Genomic DNA, 23351 nt, shown 5'->3' with positions numbered 1-23351 from the left:
CAAGACCTTAACCCCTATGCTATCATCCATGTGCACATTGCTAAGTGGGCCCCACTTGTCTTTGTTGGGGCCGTATATCTGGAATTTATGGTAAAAAACCTAGTTGAGTTTACCTAGTTTGAGTTTACCTAGTTGAGTTTACCTAGTAATTAAATGAGGGGCTAGTGCACTAACACAGCAGCCCTAGAGTGGGAATACATATATCTATATTTATATGTAGATATAGATACAGATATATAGAGACAGAGAGATGTAGGTGTATGTTTTTATATACTAATTTAAGAACTTTAAGTGGCTGCCCTTTGTCTTCTTTGCATTTTATTGAAGGTGTTGAGAGGTAGCCAAGCTAATTTGGTTAGGTACTTCCCTGCCTGACTTTCTCCATATTGTCAGCTCTTCCTTGTCTTGTTAATTGTTTCCTCCAGTGAAACTTTAACTCTTTCTAATCAGAAAGCCTAGTGAGGCCCTCTACAGTCTTGATAATTCAGACCTGGTTCAAAATAAAATAAATAGGATGGGGGATGTGGCTTAGTGCTAGATCCCTTGCTTACTAGTGCAAGGCCCTGGGTTGGATCCCCAGTACCACAAAAAGCAAACCAAATCGAACACCTCTTAAGATATATGTATCATTAATACAAAGCAATTCATATGTGAAGGTACATATGTACAAGATTATTCATTGTTCATAACAGCAAAAAATTGGAATTTCAAGAAGGAACTAGTTAAATAATGTTATATTCATAAAACGATATATTAGGTATTGAAGATGTTCTTTTTATAGTGCTATGAGAAGATCTCAAAATTGTCAAGTGTCAGAAGGGAGATACAGAGCAATATATTTAGGGTTATAAAGGATTGGAAAAGAAGGGTCTGGGAATATAGAGTGCTTGCCTAATGTGCTCAAGGCCTTGGTTTCAGTCTCCAACACTGGCGAAGGGAAAAATATAGAATTTTCATATTGCTTGTGTATGCTTAAAATAATCTGAAGTAGATAACATAAACATTAGAACTTTGTCCATGCAGGGGTATAAATGTGGTAGGTGGCAGATAGGGACAAGGTGAACAGCATCAGGAGAATGACATGTCACTGTGTACTTGATGTGTTGTCTGATTCCTCTTTGTCATATTGGTATGCTAACTATTGAACAAATTAAATAAAAAATAATATACCTGCTCTATTTTACTTTTTATTTTAAAATACAAATTTTAGAAAGTTTGTAAAACTAGTGTAGGTAAGTGCCATGTACTTAGCACTTAGCTTTTCTCAAGTGATAACACCTTACTTAATTATTATAGTATATTAATAAAAAGAGAAATTTGACATTGGCACAGCACAATTAGTAAACTACAGGTCTTACTTGGACTTCATCAGTTTCTGTATGCACTTTTTATATATAGTTTTGTGACATGTTAAGATTCATAAAACCATCACCAAATGATGATGCAAAACTGTTCTGTTGCTACAGAAAAGTAGCACTGCTGTAACATTTGAAAAACAGGGCCAGGGGTGGCACATACCTGTAGTCCCAGCACTCAGGGGACTGAGACAAGGGAATTGCTGCAAGTTCAAGGCCAGCCTGAACTATATAGCAAGACAGTAAAGCTATCATTGTTAAATGATAACTCAATATTATAGTATAATACCATCTAATAAGACTAATATGTAAAAATACTAAAACCAAAAAAGTATGCTATTTGTAAATACTTAAATGAAAAATGCATAAAATGAGCTTATTAGCATTTGCCAAATAATGAAGTTTGCCAATGAGATTTAAAGTGTTAGATGTGGAAATGTCTTTATATCTTGAGATTTCTGTAACCAGAATGGTTTCAGGTATCATCTGCAACTTACTTATTTTTTGGTACCAGGAATCAAATTTAGGATCTTGCACTTGCCAGGCAGGTGCTGTGCTGCTGAGCTATGTCCCTGGCCCCTCATCTGTAATTAAAACATTTTTAAAGAATATGTGTAATCAAGAGCTCATCTATAGATTTCAGTAATTGTCTACTCATGGTATTCTCTGTTCATGAGAACTGTGGAGGAGTTGGAGAAGGCCAAGTTTTGCAATAAGTTGTTTGGTAATATAGTTTTCTACAATGCTGATTTTTAAAAAAAATGGACATGCATAATTTTTTATTAAAAAAATTTCAAATGTAAATCTGTATTAAACAGGCCTCTTCTGTAGGACATCTTGAGTCAAATTAACAATAACATAATGCATGACTTACGGCCTTTTATTTCTACATATTACATTTACATGAAAACGCACATCTGTGCATACACATGTAGCTGGAAATGTATGTGCATGTGTACCATTAAGTTTCTCTCTTGGTGATAAGTTTTAGAGTAAGTTTTCTTCTTTATGCTCTTCTCTGTATTTGGATTATTTTACAATGAGCATGTGTCTCAGTCTCTTGTTTTCCCCGAAGTTGTTTTTAAGAAGGAAGAGAGAAAAAGAAAGGAAAACACATCTATACTCCATTTAAAATTTGAGACAATCAGTGATAACTTTCACTGTTAACCTTTGATTATTCCAAATGTTAAGCCTCTGTCTTATTTTCTAGAATCTCTAGAATCTTGAATCGATTCTCTAGAATTCTCTAGCATCTCTAGAGTCGGAACTGGTTTCAGTATATAGTAAATGAAAAATTAAGCAGACCAAGAACTGTGCAAATAAAGCAAGTGTTCTTACATGGTGCCCTTTTTCAGAAGTTTCTTTAGATCATTAAAAACTGTAGAATGCCTAACTTATATTCTTAAACATTTATAAGTATTGCAAACATCCTTTAATATGTCTTAAAAATCTTAAATTACTTCTAAGTAAAACCCGCTTACAACTTACCTTTTAATAACATCTTGGAACATCTATGTGGTAACGTCTCATGTTATCTAAACTTCATAGAAATTTAAATTATTTGAACTCCTGATTCAATTTTCCTACCTATCAAGTAGCAATAACTATTCTGTGGAGTTAGTTTGGAAAATTACATGTTAAGCAACTTATAATAGGATTATAAAATTGCTTCACTTTTATTTGAGTATAAGCTAGGTATTTAAGTATAGTCGTATTCTAATAAGAATTAGATATGGTGCTATTTTCTTCATAGATTGCTTCTTTTTTATGCTTTTTGTCATGTTGGGGATCAAGTGCAGGGCCTTGCACTTGTTAGGCAAGCCCTGTACCTCTAAGCTACATTCCCAGCCCTACATTGCTTCTTTTTGGTTGCTACAGTTTTGTCTTCTTAAAACCTTATTATTGGGCAAATTCACTTTTTTTTTTTTTTTTTGGTCTCTTTGAGACAGTTTCATTATGCAGTTCAGGCTGGCCTTGAACTCACTGTAACTGGTCTCAAACTCTTTGTGATCCTCCTGCCTCAGTCTCCCGAGTGCTGGGATTATAGGTGTGCACCACCATACCTGGCTCAAATTGAACATTTTATGCTAGCATAGTTGTGTACACACATTAACACTATAGTTGCGTTTAAAAACTCATCTAGCCTAATGTGATAGATCATTAAGGATAAGTCTTTTTTTTTTTCTTTTTATCGGTACTGGGGATTGAACTCAGGACCGCACACTTGCAAGGCAGGCGCTTATGCCGCTGAGCTAAACCCCCAGCCCCTTTAAGGATAAGTCTTAACATTTGTGTTACTGATTTAAAGCTATGTTGAGTTGGAAATGAGATCTTCCTAAGCAGTATATGTGCAATAGGTGATCTAGTCCACGTAATCATTGTGGATAAATGAATTAATGGTTTAAATTTTATACTGCTTGATGAAGGAAACTTTTGGTTAGGTTCTTGGCAGGATTTTGAAATACGGTTTTGTTTTAAAATTGGATGCTCTCATCTACAGTTGCTTCTTTGGAAAGAGATAAATGAGTATTATCTCTTAGACATTTGTTTTAATATTTAAGAACAAATAATAAACATTGATAATTTGTTAAAGTTACATGTGTTTGAAATGAAAGTATCCTTTAGGTTTTATTGTAGGGGCACAAACAGGAACATGTCAGTAATCCAGTTTTGCCGTGGAATAAAAGAGAAGGAATTCTTCCTTAGCGAATTTACTTGGTGCAGTAAAACCCTGTGTCCAGTTGTCCTTTATTGTTAAGCTGCCAGCCGACAATTATTTTGTCAGTGTTTTCATCTCCAACAGTGCTTATCCTATTTGCTGCCTTTTACACGTCCTTTCTGCTGAGTATAATTGCTTTCTCGCTTGAAAATTAAGATAAGCAAATTCACTGGGAACTTTATGTTAAATAAAATCAGTAAGATGAAAGAAGGCCTGAGGATTTGAGTTACTAGTGCCTGGATTTGTTGAAAGCTAATTTGTTTCTGGGGATATTTTCTTCCTTACTGCTGGGGTTAGAAATCTATTCCAGTAAGCTAAAGTGGTTTGATTGCTAGATAAATAGATTATAGATAGCAAATATATATTTATCTGGCACAATCAAGAAACAAAAGAGCTTTCCAGTTATTAAAGGAATACAAAGTATATCTGATATTGCTGGTTGGTAATGAATTAGAATGCAAATAATTTTTATTCTTTGGAAAATACAATGTAGCATCTCTGGTCCAGATGCTGCAGCTCTGTTAAAATCTTTGAGAGGCTTTCCCTAGCTGATTTTTTTTTCCTGTGTGGTCTGGCTTCCAATCCCATCTCATTGCCACCTTCTCCTTGCTCTTTGTTTCTAGGCACGTAGATGTACTTCAGTTGCTAAACTTCTCATATGCTGTTCTCCTGCTGATCTTTCTTTCCCCTGTGACTTTGCTGCCAAAAGAATGTATCCCTCTTTCTTTGCCCGTAGTTTATTCAGCTTTGGTTTCTTGGTGGGTCTTGTTTAGTTTTGTTTTGTTGATAAATTCAGCTTAAAGTGCCTTTGAGGAGTCTTCTGTAAAACCACCAGATTTCAAGTCCTTTGTTTTACATGTTCTGCCCATCTTTTATGTCCTTATCATAGCATTTGTATATTAATTGTCATTAAATAGTTTTAAAATGTGTTATTCACTGCATGCTTTCATAGTTCAAATGTCTGTTCCATGAGGTCAGGGACTGTGTCGCTATGGCCGGCATCATTTCCAGCGCCCAATACTGAATGCTCAGTGTCTTTACTACCCAGTCTTTGACATACAGCTGGCAGTTAGTGTGTATTTGGCAAATAAATAAGCCAGTTAGTGCTAAGATAGTACTCTTCATTATTTCATTACACAGATGTGTTGCTGATTGTTTGTGGTGTTAACTAGGTTTTTATCTAACCTGGATAAAAGCTTATGTAAGGTTGGATTTTTCCTCTCAATTTAAAAAAATGAATAGTGAAAATAAAAATAAAAACAATTGTAAGATGTTGGAATGAGGAATAAAGCTCTATGGTAGTCCATTTGTCTTGCTTGGTCAAAGCGTTGGGTTTGATTCCCAGTATCAAAGAAAACAAAACATAAAATGTTAGTTGTTCTCTAGGTAAGTAGCGTACAGTAAAGAAAAAAGTGTTTTTAAAAAATTTGCTCATGGGCTGGGGATTTAGCTCAGCAGCATAAGCACCTGCCTTGTAAGCAGGTGGTCATGAGTTCGATCCCCAGTACTGATAAAAAAAAAAAAGAAAGAAAATTTAAAAACTTGCTCATGCCTACTACCCTTTTTACATTAAAGTTAGTGAAATTAAATGGACTCTACAATAAATATTCTTCATAACACTTTTTCAAGAGAATTAATGAACGCAAATAGAATGCTGAATTTAAAAAATTCTTTGCTTCTAACAGGAAAATGACACTCAGAATTCTACTATGTAGTTTACTGAGAGTTTCAGATGTGTGAATGTGTTAAATGGATGAAATCACCATACATTATTAAGGAATGAAAATAAATAAAATACTGGTATATTATTCATTTAATGAATATTTCTTGATATGCCAGGCATTGGAAATGTAATAGTGAACAAGAGGGATAGCATTCCTGACCTTATGGAGTTTACATTTTAGTATACAGAGACAGACCACAGTTTTTTAATTCGTAAATAAATACAGAATGACAGCTCGATATGTCCTATGAAAGGAAAAAGTAGAAGAGTAATAAGTAGAGACCCTTGACCAAGTCTGGAGCGTAAAAAGGGGATGGTTTTCCTTAAAGAAATGACATTTGAGAAGAGGTCTAAAGGATGAGGAATTTACCAGGTAAAAGTTCCAGGCAGAAATGTGCAGGGCCCCTGAGACAGGTAGAACATGTTTTTGAGGAATGTTTATAAACCTCCAGTGGAACTAGATCAGAGAAGGTTCTCAGAAAGTGGTTTAATTCAGAGCTAGGGAAGTAGCAAAGACCAGATCGTGCTAGGCCACATTAAGTCTCTCAGTCCTCAAAATGTGTTTACTGAGCCTGGCAAGGTGATTCATGTCTGTGATCCCAGCATTCTGGGAACCTGTGACAGGAGGATCTCACATTCCAGCCCAGCCCGGGCAATTTAGTGAGACCTTGGCCTGGCAAAAGGGAGAGAAGCCAGTGGTGGTGGCACATGCCTGTAGCCTGTAACCCAGCACTCGGGAGCCTGAAGCAAGAGGTTCAGAATGAATTCAAGGCCACTCTGGGTTACATAGTGAGCTCTGGGCCAGCCAGAACTACAGGAGACCATGTCTCTTAACAACAAAAACAACAAGACAGGGAGGGGCTTGGGATAGGACTAAATGCAAAGCCCTGGGTTCTGTCCTCAGTACCCACCTCCCAAAAGTGATCAGTGTCACACAAAATGTAAATGTCCATCAGTGGGGGCTCATGAAATAACAGTATAATGATGTGAAGTAATACTATGCAGTTATTAAAATGAACTGCACAAAAAATAAGTATTGAAATTAAAAATATAGGGTTTGTAAATTTGATAGATTCAAATTATCCTTTTCATTGGATTTACTATAATAATAATTACTTTCCATTTTGTTGCAGTATTTTGAGGATGTATTTATTTTACCTCACCTCAGACATACTTTGTGAAGTATGGTAGCATTTATAGTCACACCTGCTGCTTGAGACCCTGGTTTCATATTCTGGCACTGCCATTTATAGAGTTGATTACCTGGACAAATTATTTTAGTTCTGTAAAACTGTCTTGTCACCTGTAAAATAAAAATTATACACCTAAAAATTAAGTAAATAAAAATATATATGTAATAGAGGTGTGTGAAGTATTTAAGAGAGTACATAAATATGATCACTTATGACAGTTATTATCACTTTAATGAAAATGCCTTCTAAATAATACCACATATCAGAGAATACTGAAGGAAGTTGCATATAAATAATGATTGCCTCAAGTAAGTAAGATTATGGCTGATATTTGTGGGTTTCTTTCTTTCTTTTTTCTTTTTTTTTTGGTAGCAGGGGGATCAAACTCATGACCTCACGCTTACCAGGTAGGCACTTACACTATTGAGCTAAATTAAATTCCCAGCCCCTTCCTCTCTTTCTTTCTTTCTTTCTTTCTTTCTTTCTTTCTTTCTTTCTTTCTTTCTTTCTTTCTTTTTCTTTCTCTCTCTCTCTCTCTCTCTCTCTCTCTCTCTCTCTCTTTTTCTTTCTTTCTTTTTTTGTTTCTTTCTTTCTTTCTTTCTTTCTTTCTTTCTTTTTCTTTCTTTTCAGACAAGGTCTTATTATACAGTTCAGGCTGGTTTTGAGCTCACTTTGTAGCCCAGGCCAGCTTCGAATTTGCAGCAGTCCTCCTGCCTCAGCCTCTTATGTGCTGGAATTATAGTTGTTGCCATAACACATGGCTTATCTTTGTCTTTTTCTGATTAAGTACCAGGGACTGAATCTAGGGCCTTGCACATGCTAGGGAAGTGCTCCACCACTGAACTATGTACATCCCTGGCTGGCCCTTAGGTTTTTTTTTGTTGTTGTTGTTCTTTTTCCTTTTTATCGGTACCGGGGATCAAACTCATGACTGCCTGCTTGCAAGGCAGGCGCTTATGCCGCTAAGCTAAATCCCCAGCCCCTGACCCTTAGTTTTTATTTATTTATTTTTTGCTTTAAGATGATATATCGTTAGGGGCTGGGGATTTAGCTCAGTGGCATAAGCACCTGCCTTGCAAGCAGGCAGTCGTGAGTTCAATCCCTGGTACCGATAAAAATGAAAAAGGCAAAAAAAAAAAAAAAAAAAAAAAAAAAAAAAAAGATGATATATCGTTACATTTCCCAGTCTGGCCTGCAATTTACAGTTCTCTTGCATCAGCCTGCCAAGTAGCTGGCATAGTGTATGCCACCTTGCCCAGCTGACACTTAATTTTTATTTTGGGAGAGTTGTGGTTGTTATTTGGTGCTGAGGATCCAAACAGGCCTTGCTCATGCTCAGTGCCCTACCACTGAGCTACACTCCCCATTATGGCTAATATTTGTTGCATGCTTCCTTTATTTGTGGTACTGGGGATTGAAACCAGAGCCCCATGCTTGCTAAGCAAATCTACCACTGAGCCATAATCTCCAGCTTCTGTTTTATATGTTTTTAAAATTTTGAACTGTGGGTAAATATTTAACATTAGTAATGTCTACTATTTAGGCATACTATCTTTACTGACATTTAATTTGTAGTAGTGTCTTTTATTGGCAGTATTGGGCAGACTACAAACCTTGATTAAATGATATTACTGCTTAATTCTAATTTATTTGTAATTATTTTTGCTTTCTTCTCTCCTGATTAGAATACTGTTTTGAAAGGCTTTGTGTCGCAAGCTACTAAATTGTGAGTAGAAGGAAAAAGGGCTTGCATTCTGAGACCATCTGTGAGAGTTGCATTGTCTAAAACTAATGAGAGATCATGGCAGATGGTGAGGTCAAAAGATTGACTTTTGAGCTTGACTTAATGTGTTCATGAAACTGGAAGAAGAAACCCAACTTATTTTTTTAACTAACAGAAGACCTTGATGATAGGAAGTGTGTAATTGTTGTCTGAGTAAACACAATGCATCAGTGCCTAAATGGTTTATCTCTGAGAGTTGTTAGTACTTCGTGAAATATTTGGTGTCATCTTTATTTAATTTGTAGATATTTTTGAAAGGTTAAACCATATATTGCAAATAATTTTAAAAGACAATATGGAAAAGAAGCTTTAAAAGCAGTTTTGAAGTGCCATAACTAAAAGGTTGTAAACTGTTGCTCCAAGCCAATGCTGCATATTTCTTAATTCTGAATTGAATGATTTCATTTTTTATAATGTATATTGAACTTAATTAAAAATATAGTTGAGCTTTTTGGACTGTGTGTGTGGGGAAGAGTGGATTAGATGTGAAGTTTGTTGGGAGTTCGGGGCAGTTTAGTACAAAGGCCTTGGGTTTAATCCTTAGTATAGAAGAAATAAAAACAGAAAAAACCAAAACAATAATAAACTAAACTCTCAGCCTTCTGACCATATAACATATGATATAACTTTGGCCAGTAAAATATAAGCAGATACTGTTAGAGTGGATTATCAGGTCTGGCTACTGGGTATCTTTTTCTTCCTTTTCTCTATTTCTTTGTGCCTAAATCATGACACTAATGGTTAAAGCTGTTGTCTCTGTATATCTGATTCATTTCTGTATTCAGTATTACATATAGTATCATATATCCTAAAGGCTGTGCTGTTAAAGTGGCACTGTAATCTTTATGCAACTAAAAAAAAATGAACAGAATATAACTTTCAGCCCAAGACAGTAAGTAACACTATCATACAAATAGTGAGTCACTCTAATGAGCTTGTCAGAACAAAGTGCAATACCCTGGAGACAAGTATACCAAATTACTAAAGCTGGATTTGAATTTATTTTTTTGTGGTAATGGGAGTCAAAATCAGGACCTCAAGTGCCATGCCTGGTGCACAGCCCCAAATTTTAAAAATTGAACGTTTTTGTGGTTAGAAGTGTTCAGAGGATTTATATATCAATTGGAGGACATTTAGCACATTGACTTATAGATCTGGTTATTTTCAATTCTGACAAATGATGTTTAAATTACTCCTTAAATAATTCTGAAACAAGCATAATGACTTTTTCAAATGAAGACACCAGGACGTGCTGGCGATCTGGGCTGAGACATCTGCACCCCATGGGTGACCAGGGTTATCTGGCCGATCTTGCTGGCTGGGTGGGTGTCCCCTCCCTCCCTCACCGCTCCTTGTGTGCACTCATTGGAAGAGGACCATTACCCTGACAGAGGACTGATTCCTCAGCCAGGGGCATATGAGTAGCCATGTTCCCCTTCTACAGTCTCCAAACAAGCTCTCGAATGAAGACACTAAAGCTCTAAGAGGTCAAGTTACTTGTTAGGATCCTATAGCTAAATCAGAGCTGAGATTGAGTCATTTCAAACTCTGTCTGTTCTACTATACTGCTGCCTTATTAGATGCCTTGTTTAAATAGGAACTTTAAGTCAGCTTGCTTATTTACTGATTTTTTTCTACTTCATTAATTTATGCTTTTCCTTTTCATCTTTCTTTGAGTTCCCACTTTTAAAAAAACTTTTTAAATTAGTGGCTTAAAGAATACAAAGATGTATTGCTAAAATACTAGTTCAGCTAGACCATAAATTTTATTATTTTTGTCACTTAGCTCTGAATTTTTTATTATTTTTTTGTTATTCAACTCAATTTTTCAAATTGATGTGAGTTTAAGTAATATAGTTTTATTTTCTAGGTATAACTTTTTAAAAAAAATTCTTGATTTCACTGGGTGTTTAGTTCAGCAGCACAAAAAGCCTGCCTGGTAAAGTGCAAAGTTTTGCATTCCATCCCCGCTACCAAAAAAAAAAAAAACAAAAAACAAAAAAACAAAACCCAAAAAACTTAATTTCTAACATAATTGCATTGTGGCCAGAGACTATAACCTGTATGTATTCTCTGAAATTGTAGGTGCGGACAAATATGTAGGCAAGTTTTATAAATTGGTGCTTTAAGAAATGTTTCAGACCTATAGATAGAGTTATTCGATCAAGCTTGATTAAAATAGTTACTGCTTCAGAATGTATTTATGTTTTAGCCTTTAAATTTCTAGTTTGACTATATCAGGTAGTTTGGTGAATGGTATATCAGGAACTTGTGCTTTATTACTTATCTCATATTTAAATGTATATTACTATTGAAGCCATAAGAAATAATTGATCAATGTAAAATTTTAGATCTGGTATGGAGGTTTGATTTTTCATGATAGCTTACAGTAGTCATATAGCTACAGAGGGGAAGGCAAAACTGGTAGTTGTGGTTCAGCTTTTACTTGGATTTTTAAATTTATGTTTTCTTCACCTTTGAAAAATTACAAACTCATAATCATATTGAAAGATTAAAAAAAACCAATCTTGTTTTTTCTTCCACTTCCATTTTATTTCCAGACTTAGATTTTCACATCTAAGGCAGACATTTGTAGCCCTGATTTTTTTCAAGCCCCTATTATTTATGATGATTGTTTTAAATTAATTTTATTTAATCCTTTAATTTTGAAATAATTTTAAAATAAGAAAAAAATTACAAATGTAGGGCAAAGAATTTCCCAATATTCTTTATTCTGATTTACCAATTATAAATATTTTACCATACATACTTTATTCTTACTTCCTGTGTATATTCAGATCATATGTTTTTCATGGAGATCATATGTTTTTCATGGAGAATAAGTTACTGTTAGCATCCTTCTCCTCTCCTAAATATATTAAAGTATATTTTCTGTGAAAAAGGTATTCACAGAACACTGTGTTTCTTAGCTAGCAATGTATATATGTATGTATGCATTTTGAGGTGTGCTTTGAACTCTAAGTAACTGGGACAGGCCTCAAATGATCAGTCCTGCCTCGGCCTTCAGAAATCTGGGAATACAGGTGTGCACTGTCTTCTTGGCTAACACTCCACTTCTCACTGATCAAAGTCTGGAATGGTAACCTTGAAACAGTATCAGTTTTCCTGTCTGTGAACCTTACTGTCTTCTATTACCAAAATAATTGCCTTCACAACAGTTATGTTTCTAACCCAGAGACCATCTTGGTCACACACTGAATTTAGTTTTCTTATGATTTTAGTCTTTTAAAATCTGAAACATTTCTCAGTCTTCCTTTATTTTCCATAGCACTTAATTTTTTTGTGTGTTTTTGTGGTGCTGGGGATCAGTCCCAAGGCCCTCATGTTCATGGTAGGCAAGTGCTCTTTGAGCAGAACTATGGTTCCCAGGACCGACGTTAATGTTTTTGAAGGATTTAGGCCTTTATTTTATAGAAGGCCTTTCAATTTGGATTTCTCTGATATTTACGTATTAGATTTAGATTTTGCATTTTGGCCAGAATTACCTCCAAAATTATATTATATCCATCTTAGTGCATTTGAAGAGACTGTGATGAGTTTGATCATTGGTAACTTTGATCACTCAAAGTTGTGTGTGCCAGATTTCTTCACTGAAAAGTTTGCATATTTAATAGGTATTTTGCGGGGAGATAAATTTTTTTAAGAGAAAACAAAACAAAACAGTAAAAGGGTACAAGTAATACAAGATTTCAAGAAAAATATACAGTAAGAAATCACTAGTCAATAGATTACATATTGTCATCTTAGAAATAGTTGTTCAAATTACAAAATTAAAGCATACAAAGTGGACATTCAAACAGTGAGATTGCAAACAGTTCTCTTCAGTGATCCAACAAAAACTTAGTAATATGGTTTTCTATCTTACACTCTTAAATATACATGCAGTTATATCCTTTAGATCACTTTCTTTTCCTCTCTTTTTTACAATAACAATTACACATTTTGGATTTTATTACTCCCACAGTTCTTATTACTTTTTTTTGAAGAGAAAAAAAACAAATGTGACAAAGCAAAACAGAGTCAGTTAGAACAGAAAGATGGACATAGTACATGATGTAAAAACAGAATACCAGGTGCTCAACAATGGTTACCATTATGCTTCTTGCTATCTTAAAAAGAGTTGCCTATATCATCAGGTATAATAGAATGGAACAAAACAGTACAGAACAAAACCAGTAAAACCTAAATATTGGAGACCTTACAGGACTTCAAAAGAAGATAATAGTCAAACCATAACGGGCATCATAGTGAATCTTAACTGCCTTCAAAGTGGTTGCCTATATCCTCAAACTTGATACTATCAAACAAAACAGAATAGAGTAAAATCAGTCAAAACAAGATGGGGAGAGCAATACAGGGGTTCAAATCAGGTTAATAGAAAAACAAAAAAGTTACTATAATATATCCCGCTATTTTTTAATTTATTTTTTCCCTTAATTTAAAAATAATAAAAAAATTAATTTGGATAAAAAAAGGGGGAGATTGAGATAAAAGAGGACATAACAACAGAACAACACAGAACAGTTTAAGCATCATAGTGTTTCACTATCAGATACCCTGACATAATAGTAGTTACTATAGTGTCTCTTTCCTTGAAATATTTGAGTATAATTTCATATACTATAGCATCAAACATATCAAGACAGTGTGAAACCATTCAAGAGAATGAAAGTATTATAGAGTATTTAGAACCATCTAACAGAAAATGTTTCTATATTATCTCTTTGCCTATAAAAATTTTGTTTATAATACCACATATTAAAATATAATAAGATATACCATGTTAAAACCAATGGAAACAGATGAGCAACAGCTTGATGGGACTTCAAAACAAGATGATATTAAATCAGCACTAGCTATTATGATGTCTTGTTTTCTTCAGAATAGCTATTCATGCTATCACAGACAATAATACCAAACAACCCAGATTAAAACCATTCCAATTAATGAGTGAAAACTTTATATGGCTTCAAACCAGTATAATTGGGAATCATGATTGGGAGGAGATAATTTCAAGGCTATGTGAATATCTTGTTATCATAGTTCCATCAGTTTTTAATATTTATGATTCTTGCTTTATTGATTATTATATGATAATTGTAAAATGAAGATTTAGTAACTGTCATTTGTTTATATTTTAGTTGGCATTCTGCAAAGGTCTTTTCCTCATCCTCCATTATCTCCAGTAATCTTATTTTAGTCACTAGATGATTCTTATTTTAGTCACTAGATGACTAGAATGTATGTTAGTACTCAGCTTTCCAGATTGTCTCCTTATAGGTCCTTAAATGTAGTGCCTGTGTACTTCTGATGTTCTGATTATTTTTTAAAAGCTCTTTACTGTAGAACAATAAGATGTTTTAGGTTTATTTTACACATTTTTTGCATTGCCCTAAAATTAGCTATTTCTCCAAGAAGCCCTGGATTATCTAAAGGACATAAAATATTATTTCAAAGTTCAGGCTCTACCACTTGATTAAATTTAACTGCTTTAAAATCTAGTTTTCACCTCAAAAATGAGAATTAAAATGGTACATATTTCATAGGGCTGTTTTGAGAATTAAACAGTTTACCTAGAGCAATACATGTTATCTATTAAATATGATCTAAATGTTGCCTATTATTACATTATTATTCCCTCTTTTTTCCTTTAACAGGATATTCTTTTAAAGAATTATTGAAGACGAAGTTTTTTTATTTTTGTTTGTTTTTAATGGCTTTTCAGAATCTTAAATAGAATACAGTTTGACATGATGACAAAAAATGTAAGTACTTAAAAGTTTTTAATGTGTTCTTTTAAAATAAGCTATGGTTTTCCCCATACATAACTATTTTGGTTAATCAAACTCAATTTCTTGGCATGGATTTATAGTTACAACTTTTGTTTATGTAGAGAAGGAGATAAATTTTAATGCTACTGATTTTGGTAGTTTAATGGACATGACAGCATTCTTGTACATTATTACCAGCTAGTTCCTTCTCAACAGCTGCAAAATTGCTATCTCCAGAAAATGTCCCACCTGCTTCTCTTTTGGGTACTATTATAAATTAGCTTTGATATTTGCTAGAGACCTTATTGAGCAAGTCACTGCTCTCTTTGGCTTAATCTTTTCCTTTGGATTTACTCTGGGAAATTTGTATTCTTAGTGTTATTCAGAAGAAGCTTGTTATTTTCCCTAGGTGGTTCCTGCAGGAAGACTTGCTAGACTTTAGCTGTTTTGGAGAAGTTAGAAATTAATCAGTTTTTACCCCTGTTTGAAGATATAATTTCTGGATCTTCAAGTATTTATTTTCACATATAGTGAAAGATTATGCCATAAAATAGTATAACATACAAGGAATTAATTTATTATAATTTATCATTCACAGATTATTGTATAGGAACATTTTATTGGAAATTTTAAAAGGGTATTATTATAAGGATGCAGAGATGACTCAGAATTCAAGAGTAGGAATTTCATAAGCCTGTTACGGGTTATTTCTAGATGTCTCCCCAAAGCCTCATGCAGTCATAGGTGGAGCTCTTTGGAAGCAGCTGGATTTGGACTGTGTGATCCTGGGATTGATTCATAGTACGAGGTTAGGATGAAGGGTGCCCCACCCTGAGTGTGAATACTGCCCCACCCTAAGGGCAGGCGATAGCCTGGGCAGGGACTAAGGGACAGAAAGGATTGCTGCCGGCCGTGTTTGTTATGGAGCTACTGCTTCTTTGTTACTGCACTGCTTTGTCACCTTCTGCCCATCCTGAGCTGTTTTTCCTCTGTGATGCCCTCTGCCATGCCACTCTGCCATGGAGCCAGCTGACTAAACAAACCTTTACAAACTGTGGACTATAATAAATCTTTCCTCCTTTAACTTGGATGTCAAGTATTTTGCCTAGCGAGAAAAAGTAACAGGGTCCCAGAAAGACCTAGGCCGAGAAGATGGAAATGTGCTAGGAATTGAAGCAGTGTTGGTTTCCATATCTCACCTTGCTCTATTTGTTGCTGTGCCCCTGATTCACTTTTCCCACTTGCCTGTACTCTGCAGATCATCCCGTAGTTGCTTAGATAACCTTCTTAAAATCTCTGTTTGTGAAGGGGCCAGCCATTTAGATGTGTGCAGGAAAGGAGGCAGCCTGACAGATCCAATCTCAGCTTCTTTGGGGAGGACCTCTTACATACCTTGCATCTGATAGCTGATTAAATGTGACTGGGAGAAGCAAGTGTCACATTCTATAGAGTGACTGCTGGAAGCCACCACACAGTGTGAGGAAACATGATAAAAGGCTTCTTGGGGGTCACATAACTCTAAATAGTACCCACTTTACACCGGAGAATAACATTAAGGAAAAAAATGTTTTATATATATTATAGTATCCTCGCTTACTTGTGGTTTTGCTTTCCACAGTTTGATAGTTACCTAAGGTCAACCACAGTCCAGAAATAATCAAGTGGAAAATTCCAGAAATAAACAATTCACGAATTTTAAATTGTTTTCCATTCTGAATGGTGTGGTCAAATCTTGCACCATCCATCTGGGATGTGAATCATCCCGCTATGCAGTACCCATGCCCCATGCCGTGTAAGCCACTTGACCATTATTTACTTAGCTGCTTGCTCAGTTCTCACTCGGACTGTTGAGATATCATGGTTGTTGTGCTCAAGTGTTGTTTATTTTACTTAGTGATGACCCCAAAGTGCAGGGTGATTCAGATGTGCCAAACTGAACTGAAAAGGCAAAAGTAAAGAAAAAAAAAGTAGAGTAAGATACTGGGAAAGAGAAGAGGCCATACTCACATAATTTTTATCATAGTATATTATATCTATTCTATTATTAGCTATTGTTAATCTCGTACCTTGCCTAATTTATAAGTTAAAGTATCATACTTAGTATGCATAGGAAAAGCACATACAGAGTTTGGCACCATCTGTGGTTTCAAATATCCACTGGGATCTTGGAATATATCCTTTGTGGATAGAAGGGGACTACTGTATCTCCCTTCTTATTCTGGGTTTTAAGTTAGAACATTTGAACACACTTAACATTGATGAGTAGCTATACTCAGATACAGATTTTGCAGTCATCAGGATTTATTGAGTAATTAGGAGATAGCACCATGCAAAAGGTTAAAGAAGACTTCTCAGTATTTGGCTTGTGTAACTGTGTAGTAGCTGTGTTGGGCAATGAGAGGAGGAACTCAGAGAGGTACTGGATCTTGTGGCAAACTCAGAAATCTTGTTTTGAACATACGAAAGTTGAGAAACCTAAGAATATACATATTGAGTAGGCAGTTTAATAGCCATGCATTGAGTAGGCAGTTGAATTAAAAAACTCTGGCAGTCAGAGGAACTCTTAGGTAGAAATTCGGAGGCAATTCATATGAAAATTATTTCAAAGTAGTGCGACTGCATTTGATTACACATTGAGTGCACAGGTAAAAAATACTTGACAACCCTGGTCTGAGCATAGGCCTTCACCAACATAAACATAAGGAGAAGGAGAAATGGCAAAGGAAATACAAAGAACAAGTAAAACAGGAAGAAATCAGTGTTATCCTGTGACTTAAGGTCTCTGAAAGAAAGTTTTGAAAAGGTACTGATGATTTGTGTCTATAATAGTAACAAGTGAGTGACTCAGGTGTGGAAGATACCTCCTCCTTATGGGGCTCAAATATATATAATTTTAATTTCCTTTTTGCACTTTACATTTCTCTGAGAACAGTTTCTGTAAGGAGCAACTTATGCCTTATTCATGGTGCACTAAGTCTACTAGAGTCAGAAATGATAAAAGCCTTACTTAAAACAGCTTTAAGAAGTCAGGCATAGTAGTACACACCTGTAATACCAGCTGCTCAGGAAGCTAAGGTAGGAAAATTGTGAATTCAGGGCCAGCTTGGGCCACATAACAAGATCCTGGCTGGAAACAAACAAAAAACAGTTCAAAGCAAAAAGTGGAATGTATGGATTTATATAATTGAAAAGCTTAGCCTACTGTGCTTTTAAATATATCTGAATTCACCAAGGTATGAAATGATGGTGTCACAGGCTCTTCTATGTTTTGGTTCTCTAAGTAGTGATATAATGGCCTCCATGACCCTTATACTTAGAAAAAGGCCTGGAACTTTTATAGTATTGATGTTTCAGATTTCATGGAGGACTTTGGTCAACCCTGTTCGGCTCGCATACTTAGGTATTAGAGAAGGATATAGCCTGGCCTGGGCCAGTGAGCCTGTTCTTGCTGCCATGCACAGTTAACTCTTTAATGTTAACATTCTTAGCAGAACTCTGTCGGGTGTGGGGTGGGTCATTCTGCAAAAGGGAGAGATGAGGAGCTAGCAGTGTATTTTTTGTATATAGGGTAAAATTGTTACAAATAGTATATAGCATCTGGTGATAGTCTTCTAGATCAAAGAGATAGGTGTATTCTAATTTAAGCTTACCTACATATATAAAAGAGTTTAAAATATACTTGAGGTTTTGTTTTGTTTTCTCAATGAAACTTCTTATTTTTACATAAGCTATAGTAATCATTATAAAAAGGTAGGAGATACAGAAAAAGAAAAGAAAAAAATTAATTCGTCCATGTTGTAATTTCAGCACTCTGGGAGCTTGAGGTACAAGGATCCCAAGTTCAATACCAACCCGAGCGATATAGTGACAGCCTGTCTCAAAAAGTAAATTAATTAAAGAGCTTGGATGTAGCTCAGTGAGAAAGTCTTGAGTTTAATTCCCAGTAACCCTCTATCACTGCATTAGCCTAGAGATTATCATCAAAAATTCTTTGGAAAAAATCTAGTATATCTACTATATAACTATTTTACTACTTATATATTCTTATAACATTGTCTTATGTGTATATATATATGATAAACTATGTTTTACAATTTTAAAAAAGGAATATCTAAATAGAAGACTTTTTACTGGACCTGATTAAACAAAAAAATGTGACATGAAGTATGAGTATACTTTTTTCTTCGTGTTTAGTAAAATATAAATCCTTTTAAAATAGAATAAAAGATAGTTAAAAAATACTTAATACCTTTCCTAGTAAACATTTTCTACTTTCAAATAATGTACTTTTAAACTTTAAACTACAAAAGATTTATGAAACTGAAATGGATACATACTTTCAAGTTTTTATTAAGTACAGTTTGATAGTATTTATATAAGCTTTAAATAGACACCTCTCTTCCCTTAAGAGACCCAAGTTAGCAAAAATAATACTGATTCTCAGCTGACCTTTATCTAATTTTTTAGAGTTTGATTTGTTGCCTACTAACGTGCACTTACAGGTGTACAGCTGTACACAGCTGCTTAAAAATTCTGTGAATCCACTTGCCGTTTCTCTCTACAGAAGTTGAGCATGAAGAGCAGGTGTTTATGCATAACAGTAACTGAGTAATGGTTAACTCTGTGGTGAACCTGTGGTTTTAGTTGAGGTTTTTTGCCGTTATTGTCATGTATTAACAAAAGATATAAAATGATTGTTTTGAAGTTGTTCTACATATTAAATGGTCACATTGCATCAAGTATGAAATGAATATATTAAAAGCTATTGTTGCCTTTGTTGTTTTCTTTTTGAAGCAGAACATAGACTTTTGTCTTTCTCTTCATTTTATAGCAGAAGAATTTAAAGGGGGAAGCTTTTGATTGATTGAGTGAGGTGCTGACAACTGAATCCAAGACCTTGACACTGAGCTACTTCCTCAGCCCTTCTCAGTTTTTATTTTGAAACAAGGTCTCACTAAGTCACTGAATTGTCCAGGCCTGGCTCATACTTGAGACCCTCCTCCCTCAGCTGGGATTGCAGGTGTGCACCAGCATGCCTGGCTCAAAAAGGGAAACATCTTAGTAATGACAGTTTACCCTTCAACAAATTGAATGTTTATCATTAGCATTTGTGAGCAGTTTTGGAGTCTTAACATATGGCTATTTTTTTACAAATTTTGTTGAAAAGGAAATGCTTATGACTGATACTGAGAAGAAACTAGACAAAGCTGTTTCTGCATCATTATCTAGGTAGATTAATAAGCTATTTTCTAGATAGTTTAGTCTCAGCTATTGCCATAAAAGTTTTGTTGATAGTAGATTCCATTTATCTAATATCTATTGCATCAGAATTAATTATATTATGAGTGATATCTAGAAACATTTCTGGTGATGTACCTCTGCAAAAAGCAACCACATTTAGTAGAGCATTGACCGTGTAATGAAATAATTAGCTCTTATATTTTGAAATTCTAAAGTATCAAATGAGTGCTTATGAATAAGTAATATAAAGTAATGAGTTTTTTACAAAATACATGTGCAAAGATAGAAGGTTTTAAAGCTTTGTATGCTTTAAAGTCCTTTCAGATTACTGGAGGTCTGAGGTAAAGCATGGTGACAGTAGTTACTTTTTTTTTTTTTTTTTTTTTTGTCTTTTTCATTTTTACTGGTACCAGGGATCGAACTCATGACCGCCTGCTTGCAAGGCAGGTGCTTATGCCGCTGAGCTAAATCCCCAGCCCCGACAGTAGTTACTTAAAATACTATGTTGTATACTTGAAATTTGCTGTAAGAATATATATATATATATATATATTTTTTTTTTTTTTTTTTTTTTTTTTCTCTTGTGGTTCTGGGGATCAAATGCTGGGCCTTGCACTTGTTCTTCCACTTAGCTACTCCCTGTGTGAGGATAGATCTTAAATCCTACACACATACCGGGGCTGGGGATTTGGCTCAGCGGCATAAGCACCTGCCTTACAAGCAGGCAGTCATGGGTTCGATTCCCGTTACCAATAAAAAATGAAAAAGACAAAAAAAAAAAATCTTACACACATACCTCTATGTGGAGATAATAAATGTGTCCGCGTGGTTATGGCGATCATTTCATAATGTAAGCATGTACTTAAACATCAAATTATATACTTTAAATATATAGTTTTTGTATGTCCATGATACCTTAGGAATGCCAGTTTTTAAAAATCCATTCATTGTGGGAGTACCCTGAAAGAGTAGTTGAGGTACTAAGTTAGAAACTTGTTATTTTATAAACTTGTGATATTCAAAGATTATAAATCTTCACTGGATAAAACAATCTAATAGAAATAATAGAGCCATTTATTTTGTTCTGTGCCAGGTTTTCAGAAACAGAAGGTTTCTTTTCCTGTAGGCACCATAGCAGTTTTTTTGTCTTTTTTTTTTTTTTTTTTTTTTTTTCATTTTTCATTTTTACCGGTACCGGGAATCGAACTCACGACCGCCTGCTTGCAAAGCTGGTACTTATGCCGCTGAGCTAAATCCCCAGCCCCCACCATAGCAGTTTTTTAATGCTTCATTTATAATAGCATCATAGTCAGTTGTGATGCCAGATAGTCCTATAGATATTATATTAAATGAAATAAATGATCTTAAAGTGAATTTATAAACACACATGCTATTAAAAGTCCCTCAAATATAATACTAACTAGCAATTAATGTTAATATAGGTTGGAGTATATGTTAAGTACTTTATGTGAGTGCTGTGTACTTATGTGAGTTATCTCATTTAATCTTTGTAACAATCTGGATTGGTGAGTACTGGTATAATCTAATATGCAAATGAGGAAATTATACAACTTGACCAAGACCCCACACCTTTACAAGCTAGAGTGTGAACCCAAATAATTGTTTCATTTTAGCATTGTGGTTGGTGTTAATGGTCCTTATCTGGTTCCTCATATGTCATAGCGTCAGAAAGCATTATAGATAGTAATTAAGAGCATTAAAAATTAAGGGTATTAAATAAGGATGGGCATTTTTATATTTTGTGTTAGGGGAAATTAAATGTGGTTTCACACATGCGGAGCAAATACTGTGTAACTGACCTGTAGCTCCAGCACTGAGGATGGAAAGGGTGTGTGCGTGTGTGTGTGTATGTGTGTGTGTGTGTATGTGTGTATGTAGTGCTGGACATTAAACAGGGCCTTGTGTCTATTAGGCAGAGTCTCTATTATAGAGTCACCTGTTTTTATTTATTATCATTATTATTATTATTACTTTTTTTTAAAAACAAAGTCTCCCTGTGTAGGATTACAGGTGTGCACCACCCTGCCTTTGTAAAAAATTTTTAATTTTTTAAATTTAAATTTTGAGGACAGGGTCTCACTGAATTTCCTGGGCCGATTAGGAACTTGTGATTCTGCCTCAGCCTATAAAGTAATTGGGATTGTGGGTTAATTTAATTGATTCACTTTTGTGTGGCAAACGTGACATTAGATATGGGTATAAATTAGCTTTTGAAGTGATCTCATAAAATTTAAGATGCTATTTTTAATTTTTAAAACTGTTTTATTCAGGTTGGTTTGACTTCCACAAATACAGAATTAAGAGGATTTATAGATCAGAATCTCAGTCCAACAAAAGGTAAGCATTAAGTAAAATTTTTCTGAATTTACCTCATTTGTTTTGTAAAATATACAGCTACAAGAATTACTTTATGTATACTAATATTGTCACCAAGTAATTCATATTGTATGAATATCAGTTACCACTGAGATGTGGAGGAGTTTTGTGGGACTTTTTAAAACATCTTTTTTCTTAGAGGTCGCCAATATGTTTCGCCAGTGATCTTATTACAAATGAAAATATTCAGGGACTGGGGATTTAGCTCAGCAGCATAAGCGCCTGCCTTGCAAGCAGGCAGTCATGAGTTCAATCCCTGGTACCGATAAAAAAAGGAAAAAGACAAAAAAAAAAAAAAAAAAAAAAAAGAAAATATTCAGACTACTTTTATTGTAATTTTCTTGTTTGAGAGTCTTTCTTTGATGTTGTTTAATTTGTAAGGAATTGTATTAAAGAAACATTATATACTTGTATTTTTCTATATATTTTCATATACCGTATTTTGTTATGGTATATAAAGTAATGTCGTATATACAGTCACTATATTGCTTTCCAGTTTTTGTGTCTGTAGTCATAAAAGATTTTTTGTTGTTGTGTTTTGTTTGTTTTTGAAACAAGGTCTCATTACTAGGCTGGCCTTGAACTCACTTTATAGCTCAAGCTGAGCTCAAACTCACAGCAGTCCTTCTGCCTCAGCCTCCCCAAGCACTAGGATTACAGGGGTGTACCACACCAACCAGCATTATAAAGGATATTGATTTTTTTGGTTTTTTTTGGCACTAGGAATCAAACTCATGACTACACTTGCTAGGCAGGTGCTGTACTGCTGAGCTATATCCCTGGTCCTATAAAGGATATTTCTAATTCTCTAAAGTTTTTAAGGTTTTATGAAAGTTTAGATCCACATTGAATATATATATTCCACATAGTGATACCTTGGTTCATGTCCTTGATTCTTTCCATGGTTCTGGTTGTAAACCAAGTTGAGTGAGAAGTGCATCAAATTCAGTGGTTAGGTTCAGAGCTGACATTAAGGGGAAATTTGATCTGGTTCTCTTCCAGTTCATTTGTGATCAGAATCCAGTTGAGTTTGTGAACCAAAGTAGCACTCAGTGTGTGTGTGTGCACATGTGTATGTATGTATATATGACTAACATGTGGTTTACTGGGAGTGCTATGTCAGAAATCTGATACACCAGCATTAGAAT

The 23351-nt window shown here is 34.7% G+C and overlaps 1 protein-coding gene across 14 annotated transcripts in view; it reads left to right on the top strand.

Moving 5' to 3' along the window:
- The window catches only part of Tfdp2 (transcription factor Dp-2), a 195197-nt gene that overhangs the window by 50695 nt on the left and 121151 nt on the right, over window positions 1-23351 (top strand). For 7 of the 14 annotated variants that reach the window (XM_063249101.1, XM_063249102.1, XM_003476523.4 and 4 more), the window contains exons 2-3: window positions 14452-14559; window positions 22098-22164. The exons of 1 other annotated variant lie outside the window; for it this stretch is intronic. In XM_063249101.1, coding sequence (XP_063105171.1) covers window positions 14545-14559; window positions 22098-22164 — 82 coding nt within the window. In that variant the 5' untranslated portion in view covers window positions 14452-14544. Of the gene's footprint in view, window positions 1-14451; window positions 14560-22097; window positions 22165-23351 lie in introns of those variants that run through there. 6 more of the 14 variants (XM_063249103.1, XM_063249104.1, XM_063249109.1 and 3 more) reach the window with 2 other exon arrangements.

This window comes from Cavia porcellus, unplaced genomic scaffold (genome assembly GCF_034190915.1).
Source record: "Cavia porcellus strain 051 isolate PalLab524CR breed Dunkin Hartley unplaced genomic scaffold, mCavPor4.1 scaffold_5, whole genome shotgun sequence".
Lineage (NCBI taxonomy): Eukaryota > Metazoa > Chordata > Mammalia > Rodentia > Caviidae > Cavia > Cavia porcellus.
The sequence above is the reverse complement of the archived record's forward strand: the minus strand, read 5'-3'. Positions and strand labels throughout refer to the sequence as shown.